Genomic DNA, 14,918 nt, shown 5'->3' with positions numbered 1-14,918 from the left:
CCCAGCCCTACCCCTGGAGCTATAAAAGGATTCAGAAATTATGCTGCAAACTTTGAACTATTTTGCTGCATATTTTCTAAAATTACTGTTTTGTCACCAGTGGAAAAAAAAGTCAAAACAGGAGCAGAAGGTGGGTAGATTTGTTTTCAGATGCTTGAGTTTTCACAGGGCCTAGTGAGGAGGTTGAAAATCCAGCAACTAAAGACTTACTGAGTTATGCAATCTATGCACATAAACACAGTTGCAGGCAGCTTAGCCTAACTGATTATACCGAAAATCAACAGAAAAAAAAAGAAAAAAAAAAAACCTGAGAGTACAGCTGGGAAATTTTTTCAGCTGACCTTTTCCCTACTGAAAAATGCAGAGTGGATTGACCAAAACAAATGTGTCAATTTCTGTTAATTGTTTTGGTCTAAACAGAAAGAGAAAAAAAACCCCAGGAAAGTTGAAACAGTCCATTTCAATTTTTCAGGCTAGATTCGCAAGGGGATTTAGGTGCAAAACCACAGAGGAGGAGATGCCCCCCATTGGAGTGAAATTCTTTATTAAGGCAAGACACTAGCAAGCATGATCATTTACTCACAAGTGGGAAGTGTATTCAGAGGGTCTCACACAGACACCTCTAGTACAAGAAAATTCACAGCTTCAGCTTCCCTTCATTAGGCTGTTTATAACTTTGACTATCTTTTCTCACACATATGTATTAGTTTCTCATTTTCATATCAATTCTCCAACCCTATCACTACAAGTTTAGTGCTAACTCAAACCAGTCTTTACTCTCTTTGTAGATCAATTATCTTTTGTTCTCTCCACAAACATGATTATTCTGAATTTTCATACACATCCTAAGCTATGCAACTCTTAGTCACAGCAGGTTTCTATCAGGCCTAAATGTGCTTTTGCTCTAAACACAAACTCCCAATAGCCTAGTGATTAGGACAGTGGCCTGGGCTATGGGAGACCAAGGGTCAAATCCCTGATCTGAGTCAGGGATTTGAATATAGATGACTTCCCTAACTACAGAGTCATTCTCAGTCTCTGTGACCCAACAGTATTCAAGCATTTTAAGCAAAGAGGAACAGCTTAAATGGAAGAGATTGAGAGAGACCCCACTCCAGCATACCCAATAGCCTGGTGATGAGACTGCTCACAGAGAGGGAGAGCAAGACTTGGATACAAGTCACTGCTCCAGAGAGGGGATTCAATCTGGGTCTCCCACATACCAGGGGAGCACCCTAACTACTGAGTACAGGGAATCACCAATCCCACATCCCCTTACTCTATTTCATGAATCTAGCCCACCATTTCCTTTCTTTTTGTTAAACATGCCCTAAGTCAAAATGAAACTTTTCATCTGGGTCAATACAAAAAGGTTAGTTTGATCCCAAATGATTTTTATTCTTACTTTTTTGATTCGTCTACAATACTGGGAAACTGCAGGTTCAGTTCAACCCAAAGTGATTTGGTATTTGTTTATTTCAAAACTGCCACTGAATGGAAAAAACTCAGCTATTTGTCCAGCTCTCCTTGACTGTTGCTAAGGTAGTGGGCTGATTATAGGTTGGTTAGACTGCCTTACTGAGCTCTGTAAAATGAACTATTTTGTAAGGAAAATCAAAGTGGATGTTGTGTAACCAGATCCCTGCTATTAGGGGAATAGAATCCTACCAGGGATGGAGCTGGTTGATAGCAAACAGCAGCGTAGAAAGCCATACCAATTCTTCCATTGCTTACAAACTTAGTGCTACTAGGGTTAAGGGACATTTTATTTCTGGATAGCAGATAAATGTAAGCATGAACTCTAATGAATAAAATGAGTCCCTTTTGTGCACCAAACTGCACTGCATTTTAGGGAATATCGTGAAATAGTCAATTATTTTAAATAAAACTGCAGTTGTTAATTATCAGGCTGGAGTCTCTGCACAGATAATGAGGCTACTGAGACAAAAAATAGACAGGTGCTATTGTTAAGCATGCTTAATTCATTGTGTCTAATAAATGGGAAAACACAAATATCAACCTAAGTATATTAAGAAAAGGTCCAATGGTCCATAACAACTGATGTGGTTCCTAATAAATGAATATTCATCTTCTATTTCTAGAAACAGGGCTAGCCATAGATATATAGGCAACCTACGTGATAAAACATTTGGGACTCCACAACAAAATAGGTACTCTCATCTTTTATCCTTTCTCTTGGCCTTGCCAACTCTGTCCAGTCATCCAGCTGCCTTCACCAATTCCTTATTAGGACAGGGAATTGGTCCTCTAGTATCCTACTTCCTTCTTACCATCCATAATTCAGAGATGAGCTCCCAAAGGACGTGATTCTTGGCAGCATGACTTGTCATTGCAGTGGAACCCTTCCTACAATCAGGATGTTGCCCATGTAGTTTAATACAGCTTATCCAGTCCAGGCCACCCGTAAGCACAAACTCACATCCTTCTTGTACCTGCCCTAGTAACCAGGGAGCATCAGCTCTTTTTCTTTTTCTGTTTCTATTAACAAAAGGGGGACTCAAAATAATTCAGATAGTCACAGAGAAAATCTGTGCATGTTGAAGGGCCGTGAAAAAAGCTGCAGTGTAAACCCCACATTCATGCTAGACTTTCATGTTCAGTGTTGACGAAGAAAGTTGAGGATAGTGCCCAAGCACAGAGCCACATTAGTTTGAATGCAATCAAAATTGGGGAACGTGACAGAAAATTAAAGCCACCTTTGGGCTTTAAAAATTACGCATACAAAATACAGTGCAGGAATCCATCTAATTGTTAAGGCTAAATCAGAGAAGCACACAAAATCATGTAGCGTGTATGCTAGCTATGTTTATATATGCACATAAATGATACAACGACTTGCTCCCATGAAAATGTCTGGCTATAACTATCCAAAAGGTTTTCTTAACAACAAAGTATTCAGATCAAAAGATTATGCATGTACAACTCATTATGAATTCTTTTCTTATGCTTCTCACACTCATTAGATTTATAATTATTCACTGGTGTTCCTCAACAACAACAGATACACATTCTCTTGTTGATAATGAATAATTATCTGGCATTACCTCTTTCATTAGCCTAATTTTAAAGAGCCAATCCTACACAAGTGAGTGAAGTATTTACCAATCAATAGTTTGTGTATTTACCCAAAGAACCTCATTCCAAGCCTGATGAAGATGTCTTGAGAAAATTGTCTTAAGATCACCATGAACATTTACTTTTTGGTTTCACTTGACAACTTACCAAAGATGTTCAGTGAAATATTAGAATGATCAGCCTCCCTGGACTCTGCGTCCATCCTTTCTGATTGCTCAAAACTGAGTTATACAAAGTCTCACCTAAAGAGATTATGGATAGGACCACTGAAATTAGAGTGGGAGTACATCTATCATGTCATTTAGCCCATCTCATTGCTAGCGCAGTTGACTTATTCCCTACATTACATTTTCTAGTGCTTTGTTCCATTTTATTTTCAATGTGCCATAATTCAATACCAGAGATTTCACTCAGGGAGTTATTCTTAATAATAATTGTCAATTTTCCTTTTCTTAAAATTATATATTTTCTTATCTCCAAACTTGGAGACAGGAAGAAATAGTCTCGCAGGGTATAGCGGAAATGATCTTTGGTAGAATGGATAATTCAACTTCTTCTAGAGCTCTGGGCAGGTAACATAGGTTAGGGTAGAGTGGTGTACATCATGCAAATTATGTCCTCCTATTGCAGGAAGTGGGTATTGCTGGACCTCCTTCCTTGTAACTCTGTGTTGCTAAGCACCATACTTCTTAAGTTGTGACCAAACAATTCTTTAAGAATTTTTACAAATTTAACCAGGTTCTTCAGAACAGAAATTGCACATTTCAGAAACCCTGAGTGGCCCAGAAATCCTCTTAAACTACAAAACAATAAAGCAATATTGCAAATTTGTTCATACTCTCCATGGTTTACTTATAAACTTGTGCTTAGTTTCTAGCACTGTATGGACACACAACATGTATTACTAGAGACAGCCGGTATTGCATCACTGACATGCATTCAGCCAAGTACTATTTATACCATAGTCTATTTCATGTTGAAATATCGGAAATTAATCATATTGAAGAAATTTCTTAAAAGTTTTAAAGCTTATTTTAACCGTTTCTTTTATTTTAAACCAATAAAACCAAGGTTCTGGACATGAGTATTCACAATCTAAACTGATCCACAGGTTTAAAAAAAAAAAAAAGGTTGCTACAAGAAAATTCTACTTATTTTGCCTCATCCACATCATCGTATGTAGTGACTGTCATGACACAACAAACTGGCTAACTATGGTAAATGATTAGATGAGATAATCCCTTTAACTCTAGCTTCCCCGCCCCAATATACATGCACACACAGACTAACTGTCTCTCATCACACTGCTATTTTAGATTTGAGAAAATATTCCTTTTATATTAACTGTAGACAGAGTGGTAAATATAGATGCAATAGCATTTTCTGTGTTTGGAGAAAGGAGGTTTGCCTAGATATTTTCAACATCTTTGTTAGCTTTTTCTCTATTTTTTCCAAAAATGCACATAATTTTAGTTACTAATTTTCAACAGAGAAACTGAATTGTTAGCAAAACAAATTATTCTCTACATTGGAGGATGACAATAAAAAAGGTAAAAGAACTCAGAGCTAGATTTTAGGCTACAGAAGGATATTATCAGAGAATAACTTTGCATCGGACCACTGTCCAATAGTATTAACCCCAGATTGTGAGACACAGGAAAACTGTATTCTTATCCTGATTCTGACAACGATTGCCTTTGTGGCCTTGCGTAAATAATTTAACCACTCTGCCTCATTTCCCCCATCTATAAAATGGGAATAATACTACAACGTCTAAGCAATCTTAGAACAGTTGGCCTTTGCACACTGAATAAAGAAAAAAAAAGTAATCAGTTAAAGTCTAGGTAATTCATAAAGTATGCCATTTTGTTTTATACTGGGTTTTATGGCTTATTTGCTCACTGGCTGGAAGAAGTAAATAATGTTTCTATTGTAGGCCACTCTGAATCCAACAGATCAGTAATGGTGCCATGAGCAACTGTCACTCTACTGCAAACAAAGTTAATGAAACAAGATGATTACATCTATTTCACTCATTTCATATAACAGACATTCAATCAATGTACTGGAACATTCACACTTTCAGCGTCCCCTCATTTGAAAATTAATACCTTGATATTTATGAAGCGGGGCCACTGTCCTGTGGCACTGTTCTATTCCAATTACATTGTCCTTTAGTTATACTGAAAAGTATTTGTTTTACCTATCAGAGACTCTCAGTTGGTGACTCATAAATCTATATTTGTTTCTCAGTTATGCCATTCCCTCTAATGTGGATGGGGGAAGGAAATCTGTGACTGAATAAGAATAAGGGAATAAGTGATTGAACAGTGAATTCAACATAATCACATAGCATTCCTATACACTGACTGGATGAATGACTGATAATGGCCCCCAGAGTGCAGGAATTTTCATAACACTTGTACATTTATTGAGATATTGTATACTGTGCATCCAGACAATGGAAGGGTTAAACTTTTCACTCTGGTGAATAGATTCTGATAGCCCCATAAGCTTCACAACCTGAAGAGGAGAGTTATCCACTCTTGTCCCTTAAGGATCAGTCATTAAGAGCATGGAGGAGGAGAGAAAAGTGTATTGGAAAGGAGGCATCTCATCAGGAGGGGCTACTCCTCTTCTGTAGTTGATCAGGAAGAAAACAGAACTGGCTGACCTCTTAAGACAATCATCATGGGATTGGATTCTCCAGTGCCTTGCACTATGTGTAGTCATTTGACCCTAAATATAAAGTGAGCTTAAACTGAACCCTTCTGATTTACATCCACTTTGCATAGGTATAATTGATTCATAAGGTAGAAAGCATCAAAATCAGTGGATTTGGTATATTTGTGTGGGGTGTGACATGTGGAAGTAGCCTTTTCATGAAAATATGGTCCAATGGTCTTGGAAAATGAGGTGAGTGGAGTGAGTTGAAGGGAATCACTGGGTTAGGTTGGGGTGTAAACTACCCTACTCAATGCTTAGAAAGAACTTCAAAAAGAATTCTTTCTTGAACAAAATGACTCATAGAAAGGAAGTAAAATAATTATCTGTGCACGCAAAATAGAAATGAAGAAATGTTTGGCCCTACCATCACCAACAAACTGAAGGAGTGCTAGGTCAATCTGTCTCTTCCAAGGTGACCCTTTCTGGAGAGCTATTCCATAGCCCGTAGTGGCAAAGATGTATCCGCTGCCTATTGTTACAAGTTTGCAGCCCTCATCTCTTCCAGCCTTGTAATTCAGCACTGCTGCATCATAGATGAAAGCATCCAACTTCCTGAAATAAAAGACAGCATTTTAAAAACCAGATCATTAGGGACAACAATTGTCTAGTTTCTTTCACCTTGGACATCAGGACCCTGATGAATGTCATTAATGATTTTAAAGAATCCATATGATAAGTTGCTGTGCTGTGTAGTCTGACATTAACAAAAAAGCCATCCATTTTTAGTGGGGGCAAAATAGGACACAGTTTTGCACTTCTATTGTAAGGGACACAGTTAAAAATATACAAAGAACATGACTAGCCAAACTAGTAAACAATTGTAATAATGTCAAAGGCCAACATGTTTTACCTGTGGGATTTAAAATGAGCAATCCATCCCTCGATATTCAAAATAATCTTAAAGGACAATGGATGGCAGTAAATAATTTAGAATAGAAGTAAAATGACCAATGACCTTTATTTAAAACATTTAATGAGTCTGAAAACCTGAGTAAGCTGTTTTTTCTTGACACTTCCTTATCTTTCTCTTTCTTTCCAAAAATAAAGTGCACCAAAGAATGAAGGTGGAAATTAAGCCCTTTGTGAGACAATAGAAGTAATACAGCCTAAAATATTTTATATATGTGTGTGTGTGTGTGTGTGTGTATCTGCAGATAAATACACACACACACACACATCCTCATTACTTCTATGTCCGTAGCACTGTAGAAATAGAAGATGCTACAGAAAATTTTAAGTCTTTTGACCTACCTCCTTAAAAAAACAACAGAATCCACATGACTTAACCACATTGTCTTTCAGTTATGCAGCAAAGAAAATCTCATCTGATGAAGTGGGTTCTAGCCCATGAAAGCTTATGACCAAATAAATTTGTTAGTCTCTAAGGTGCCACAAGGACTCCTCGCTGTTGTTTTTTTAAGTAGATAAAGGAAGGGAAGTAGCACCATCAAGGGAGAGCCTATATGGAGTGCAGTCAGGATAGAGTTAGAGATAGTGGGGGAAAAGGGATCATTGCACAGATAGAGCAAGAGTATGCACACACATGGCAGAAGAGGCCAGTCAAGAGGATCTGAATCTAAGAAAGAACATGAAAGTATATCTAATGGTTAGAGAATGTTTGAGAGTCAAGACTTCAGGGTCCCAAACCCTAACTGCTACTGACTTATTGGGTGATCATGGAAAAATCAAATTGTGCCTCACTTCCCCCACCTGTCAAATAGGTATAGTTACATTAAAAAACAAAATAAAAAAAATTACTTAGATTGCAAATACAAGCACTCAAAAGTCAGGAAGTGCCAGATTTATAGTGACCTGTGCAATATTAATTCTGCCCTCTCGTGTCTCCAACCTGTATACCGAATGAAGCAGGAGTCTTGTGTAAAAAACAGTATGTGATCAGACCCAGAGCAGAAGAGCTCTGTGTAGCTAGAAAACTTTCACCAGCAGAAGTTGCTCCAATAAAAGATATTACCTCACCCACCTTCTGTCTCTAGTATGTGATAATGTAACTAAAGACTGTATCTTAACATATACAAAGGAGCAGAATTAAGGATGCACAGGAAACCCAAAATGTGACATTTCTTCACTTATGGCTGCTTGACTTTGTAAGCTAAAAGTTTATTTACCTTTGGTTTTTGGCATGTAAGTTCATAGATTTTTAAAAGGAAAAGGGTAAAACCAAATTCTACTCCGTAGCGGTTTTCAACCTTTCCTCATTTCCGGACCCCTTAACATTTTAGACTGGAGGGGTGGACCCCTTTGGAAATCTTAGACATAGTCTACAGATCCCCAGAGTCCACGGACCTCAGGTTACAAACCACTGATAAAGAGCTCTAACAGCCTCCTCACCCGCATCATGCATCATCAAGATTTGAAGCCTGAACCTTGAGAACTGCAGCATTGTTGGCAACAAGAGGAAGGCTATTGTCTCAGAGTGTTCATGGGTTACTGGCACCATGTTCTAGATCCTGGGGATGGCCAGCAAAGCCTGCCCCAGTCTGGTTCTCTCTCTCCATTTGGAGGAGCTCATGTCCCAGTGCTGAGAGAGGGGTAGAAGAGACCAACCTTGTATTTTTCACTTCTATTCTACCTTCTTGGGCAGCTCCCAGGTGTTCCCAGGGCTGTGTCTGCTGCTGCTGTTTTTGTGGCAGGATGGCTGTTTAGACTCTTCATGTTTAGTTATTTTGGCATGCTGCCAAAATTGCCCTCAGGAACGCAGCCAACAGGAAATATGTTGATTTTTAAAACAGTTATAACTTATCTGAATGGAATTTCATGGAATAAAGAAAAGACTGAGTCAAAGGGCTTTCTCCTTCACAAATTTCAAAGACTTTCTGAAAGCAGCTGAGGTTTTACAGCTTTTAAAAAAGACAACTCTTCTAATGAAAAGTGTTAGCCAACTTACATGTAGAGTCATTACCAGCTCCCCCTCTAATAATGCTTACCTGCCTCACATACATAATTATGAGGGTTGTCATCAATAAAGTGCTTCGAAATGTTCAGGTAAAAGGTATTACAGAATTTCAAAGCATTTACTCATATTAATTAACACTGTACACTCAAATCCTCCTCTCCTACCCCAGAAGTAATGCTTATAAATATTAAATAGGTATCAATACAGTGCTTTTTAAAATTACATGTGTCGAGAAAAAGGACTAAATTAGTCACACTGACATTCACAGTACAACACTGACGGGCCCATATATAAAAACCTAGATACACAAAGCAGATAGATTCTTGCTTGTGAGTATTTTGGGCATATATAGCACAGGATTTTTTGGATGTGTGTGAAACTTGAAAAGCCTGAGAAGTACTGGGAAACAGCTGCTGTCTGTACAGCAGTTAGCTGTATAAACCCAGTGTTTTGGACTCATACTGTATATTTGTTGTGAATTGAACTCAGCTATTATGCAACAAGTAGCTGTTTGTTGAACTGAAGCCGGAAGTCTTTAAAGAAAAATTAAATGATTCCTTGGGGACAAAAGCTGCAAAATCATATCACCAACAGGCCCCAGGAGGCAATTTAGAGTAATGCCATTATGCCAAACATTTCAGTTTCAAACAATTATATTTAGTACATGAGTTGCAGACAGCTGTGTTCAAGCATGAGCGTTATGACAGCTCTCAACAGGCAACATTCATAGCCTTTCTATAGTAGCACTCTGTATAGAACGTGCCAGGATTTACAATCAAATTGCAATATGCTTCAAGAAAACAAAACCAGGGAAGCCTAGATAAGACAGACAATTGTTGACTCTGGTAATATTTCAGCCATAATAAGCCATCTTTTATGACCCTCAATAATTTTGGCTACAAAAAAAATATCAGCCTGAAAATTGCCATGTTTTCTCTGAAGGTTGAAAACGTGGAAGAAAATGGGTGAGATTTTTTTGAGAATATGTCGACACAGAAACAGCATATGGATAAACTGAATTAAGTGACTGGCCTAAAATCACTGGGAGTTAATGTAGGCCCCAGAAATCACAAGTGTCTTAATTCCCATACTCTTGCTATAATCACTAGACATCACTGTCTCCCTACTTTCACAATCTAATATTAAGTACATTGAACAAAGCTGTTATATTTCTTCACATTTTATTGATAGTGAGAGGAGAGAATTGGTCAATGTATTTAACATTAGAATCTGTTCAAAATTACATGGAAAAAATGAAAGTTATTTTTAAAAAAATCCATATGTGAAATTTTCTGTAACATTTATCAATAATATTTAATAGAAATTTTATCAAAATACATTCAAAATCTTGGATATTCTGTCAGTGAACAAACTATTCTACAAAGATTGATAACAAATTCAATAAAATATTGCCAAATCCAGAAAGTTGGTCCAGTTTGATGCCTGTGGAATATAAAACATCCTCAGAAATGTTTGTGTAATTGTTTTCTAATTCACCTTTTGGGGGAAGAGAAGGAAAGGGAACACAAAAAAACAAATCTGCCCAGTATAAATTGGTAGAACTTCACTGGCTTCGACGAAGTTATACTAGTTTACACAAGTAGTGAATTTGCTCTTTGATGAATTTCTTGGAACTAATTCACCTATGGTTTAAAAAGGCAACTTCACTTATGTTAATGGAGTTGTGTCTGTTTACGCACATAAAACTGCGGGTCAAATCTGGCTTGGGATCCACACTTCATCTCTCCATTTAAAACACACAAAAAGCTCCTGATGCCAATGGGCATGCCACACAGGGATTTGAATGCAGAATAAGCAGCACAATGAAGAAAAAAAACCTGTAGCGCAGATTCCAGACCATTTTGCCTTAAGAAAAAGCTGCTCCATACAAACCAACACAACATAACCCTACACAGAGGTTTTTATCACTACTTTCATATATGTAGCAATCTATCACCTTGCTGCCAAATAAGATCTCACTGACAGGCTTTACAGTTTAAGTTTCTTTATAAAAAAAATAGTTTAGAAACAAAATACAAGCAACTTAGTTAAGTGCATGATGGACTCCTACACTCAATAAATATTTAGCACATGATTTTCAGAGGTAAAATCAAAGGTAAGTTTTGGGTACCATTAAAAAAAGCAGGTGTCTAGGTGAGAGTTAGGCCACTCATTTCCAGGGATACAAAGACTAATCAGTGCGTGACCCTGACATTGTCTAGAACTGCAGATATAATTAGGACCTAGGGAAAGATCAATGCCAGAATTAGGCATTAGAGAAAAGCCACATGAAGCCAATGTAAAGTCAGTCAAACATCACAGAAGCACTGGAACAGATTAAGGTTATTGTCCTTAGTCTTTTTCTACTATAAAAAGTGAAGCTATTCCCCATGCTTCCTGCATTGCTTTAGATACTCATTAAGGATGGTCATTAGCTCAACTGTTACAGGCTGAGGGCTGGTCTTCACCATGGGGAGATCCACGCTGCTGCAATCGATGCAGCAGGGATCAATTTAGCAGGTCTAGCAAAGCCCCACTAAAATCGACAGCAGAGCACTCTCTGGTCGATCTTGGTACTCTGATTCTCTGAGAAGAGTAAGGGAAGTCAACTGGAGAGCATCTCCCGTCGATGCAGCACAGCGAAGACACCAGGGTAAATCGACCTAAGCTACGTAGACGCCAGCATACTTCAGCTATGTTTTTCACGTAGCTGAAGTAGCATAACTTAGGTTGACTTACCCCATAATGAAAACAAGCCCTGAGTCTGTGTACAGAGAACTTTTTGAAGCAGGAGAAGCCCAGTTTCAGAGCTTGAGAAACTAAAGGTGCTCCATGCAATAATTAAAGGGATAAAGTTTGAGACTTACGTTACTAAGGCCAAAGATGGTTTTCTTTACCCTCTCCTTCATTGCTGAAATCCTCAGCTCAGGTAAATTGGCATAGCTCCACTGAAGCTGATGATCTGATCCTATTTTATTATACAATTTAATATCCTCTGATGCTCTGCTGACAAGCCTACAATTTGAAAATTTCAGCTATCCAGATAAGCAACACATCAAACAAACAGTGAGCTAACCATGTTTTAATTCATGGGTCCTAACTGGTACATATTGCAATGGTGCACATTCACACTAGTGCCTGAAAACAACAGGTTATAGAACATACAGCAGAAAAACACATCTGGTAGTGCTTAGTTCAGGTCACCCAGCTTTTATGAAGTGACTTTCACACACCATCTCCTGAAGGAACTAGGGAAGCATCATGCACTTCACTAATGACATACATTACTAGTGGAATCCAGATGAACTTAGACTATCATCTGGGAGTAGGAAAAATACTTCTTTAAGAAGCTAATGTGGACCCAATTTAACAAACATTTTGGGCTAAATTCTGGTCTTCAATATGGGCACACAACTGCCACTGAAATCAGAGAATGTGAAATGAATGTATTCGGGGGAGGGAAAAAATAGCTCTTTATTCGTCATGGATTAAACCTCAAAAGACAGCAATACATTTCAGATTAATATTTTAATTAGCATAATTGACCATTTACATGTTTCTTGAGAGTCATAGGTGCTGACTTTGTCATTTGCTGGGGATGATTGACCCCTGCTCTGTCCCAGGCCCTGTCCCCGCTCCTCCCCTTCCCTGACTCTTCCTGCCCCATTGCACCCACTCCCCCCAGTGCCTCCTGCACAATGCTGAACAGCTGATTGCGGTGGTCGGGAGATGCTGGGAGCTGATTGGCAGGGCCTGCCAACAGGCGAGATGCACTAGGGGGAGGGGGAGGAGCTGATTGGCGGGGTCATCAGTGGGTGCTGAGCATCTACTATGTTTTCCCTGTGGATGCTCCAGTCCTGGAACACCCATGGAGTTGCCACCTATGTCTCCTGTCCTTACTAGGCAAATAACCTAAAAAGTCCATGTGGATTCTGCTCAGTGCTTCCGAGGACATGAAGCAGTAAACCAGCAAAGGAAAACAGATTTCCTTCAATAATTGTTATGTCTAAATATGAAGTAAGTCATGACATTCAGAAAAGTTAGAAGACGCTTTGATGTGGTCATAGTTATTTGCATTACTCTTCCCTTCTGTCAAATGGAGTTTCTTGAACAAATAATATTCTGGTTCCTTTGCAGATCAAAGGGATTGGTGCATGACTGAAGTTACTTTCCCCTTCTCAACTAGTGCCCTAGCTCCACACACGCACGCACCAGGAACTCCTTATTAAATGAGTACCATTAAGTGAAGTGTTCAGGACATTAACTTCAGATCTTCATTCTTATTTCTATATGCTTTCTGTGCAGCACCCCTTAATATGTTCTATAAATAGCTATATAAAAGCTAGGTATTATTACTATTAACACATATTATGGTTCCACAAGCACAAAGGCTGAGTACACCCTAATATACAAAGTGTGCAACTATATCACAGTTTTAATGCATAGTATTATCTCTGTAAACAGCTATCTATTCTATGAACACTTGCTTTCTCACTTGGATCAACAGTTTCTTTTTTAGCTCTCATTATGTTCTTATGTGTCTCTTCCTTGGTTTTGTGCAATCTGTTTAAAGGTAAATTATACAATTAAGGGTAAATAACGGAAGGCAGTTAATGGGCCACCTTTTCTTTCAATGACTTGTGCAGATTAATTAATGAAATCACAGATCCTTTTTTTTTTTTTTTTTTATTATTTTGGACGCCTACCTAGGTTATACCTGAAGTGACCAAATGTTACCTTAGCTCCTCCAGATTTGCTGTAAGTGATTGACAGAATACTCCACTACAAAGGAATTACAATGTGAATAGCCAATGGGTTATGTATTTAACAAAGCTGTTGTCATGTGTATTAACATATACATCATGTATGGCATAATTTATTGGCTATTGGCTAGGGTTATTGAGTCATCACAGAGATCAGAGCAACAGTTAGTGATTCTTCAAAACACTAGCATTTTACAAAGTTATTTACCAAGAATGGTCTTGCTCTTTTGACTTGGCATCATAAGCATGATTCTGTGACTAACTCATTTTGGATGACTGCGTAATTTCTACATGACCTCTACAGATATCTTCTATCTATTCTATCCAAATTCTTTTGCTTTTTAAAATAAATGCAATAGTAGCCAGAACAGCTGTCACTTTTATAGCAACCCTTAAAGTGGGACTTTTTATTTTGTTTTATTTTAGAGAATCTATTGGAATCTGCTCAAGGCTGGGTGAAACATGAGAATATATTTGAGCTATCTCAAGATGTTCTTTGTGGAGTTTCTTTTTCACATTTTGTGTGCATAAATATGTTGCTCAGAAAGGACACTGGATTTACAGTCCTGGAGAATGAATCTTTCATTTATCCATAAAATAGATACTACGTGCAACAGCAGCAGTAGATGAGCCATGCAATCTCATAAGTGTGCCTTTGAAACCTGTCCCAGAAGACCTATTTTTAAGGTCTCCTGCATCATTCAGTGCTTAGCCCTGGTCTACAACTACAGAGTTAGGTTGATGCAAGGTCGACACAGTGTCATTATAGACACTGTGTTGCTTTGCATCAACTGTTGATAGCTTTCAGAGCCATCCCTCAGTGTCCCACACACAGTTCAATCAGAGCAAGGCCTCCTGGTGAGTATGCATACTGCCAACACAAGGAGCAGAGTGTAGACACAATTGATTAAATGACTGTGGCAGCTGTATACCAATATAAATTAGGCTGACTCAATTTTGTACTGTAAACATACTCTTAGTCCACTACAGCTTCTCTGAAAGTCCTGCCAATTAGTGTCTGTTCCCTGGGAAAGAGACAAAACTCAATACAGGGCCATTACAACGTTTGTCACTACTAGCTTGGGCTAGATTTGAGCAGGCAACCTAGAGGCAAAAGACATGATGCAGAATTTAAAAAAATCCAAGAACAAGTGGGTCTAAAGGAACCCTAGAAAATAATCCAGTTTATATTTTAAGCTTCTTTAGATATATAGCAGTATTTTTTACTTGGACATATCCTTCTGTTGAAATGCTGGGGGCAGAGATGGGATGAGGCTGCAATTGAAACAGAAAAGGGATCACACTGGATGTCCTGTTTCCTGTATGACACTTCTGATGCTGTGACTGGAAGAGAAAGAGACCTCATTGTAAATCCCAGTTTCAAACTGTGTCTCCTACCCAACTGTTCAACAAAAAAA

At 38.3% G+C, this 14,918-nt stretch overlaps 1 protein-coding gene across 1 annotated transcript in view; it reads right to left on the bottom strand.

The window, feature by feature from the left end:
* Positions 1–14,918, bottom strand: part of GRIN2A (glutamate ionotropic receptor NMDA type subunit 2A) — a 284,374-nt gene that overhangs the window by 20,402 nt on the left and 249,054 nt on the right. Inside the window, exon 12 of the mRNA XM_050966516.1 lies at positions 6,188–6,375. Coding sequence (XP_050822473.1) covers positions 6,188–6,375 — 188 coding nt within the window. The remainder of the gene's footprint in view (positions 1–6,187; positions 6,376–14,918) is intronic.

This window comes from Gopherus flavomarginatus, chromosome 9, assembly GCF_025201925.1.
Source record: "Gopherus flavomarginatus isolate rGopFla2 chromosome 9, rGopFla2.mat.asm, whole genome shotgun sequence".
Taxonomy (NCBI): Eukaryota; Metazoa; Chordata; order Testudines; family Testudinidae; genus Gopherus; species Gopherus flavomarginatus.
This window is presented reverse-complemented; position numbering and strand designations above follow the sequence as displayed.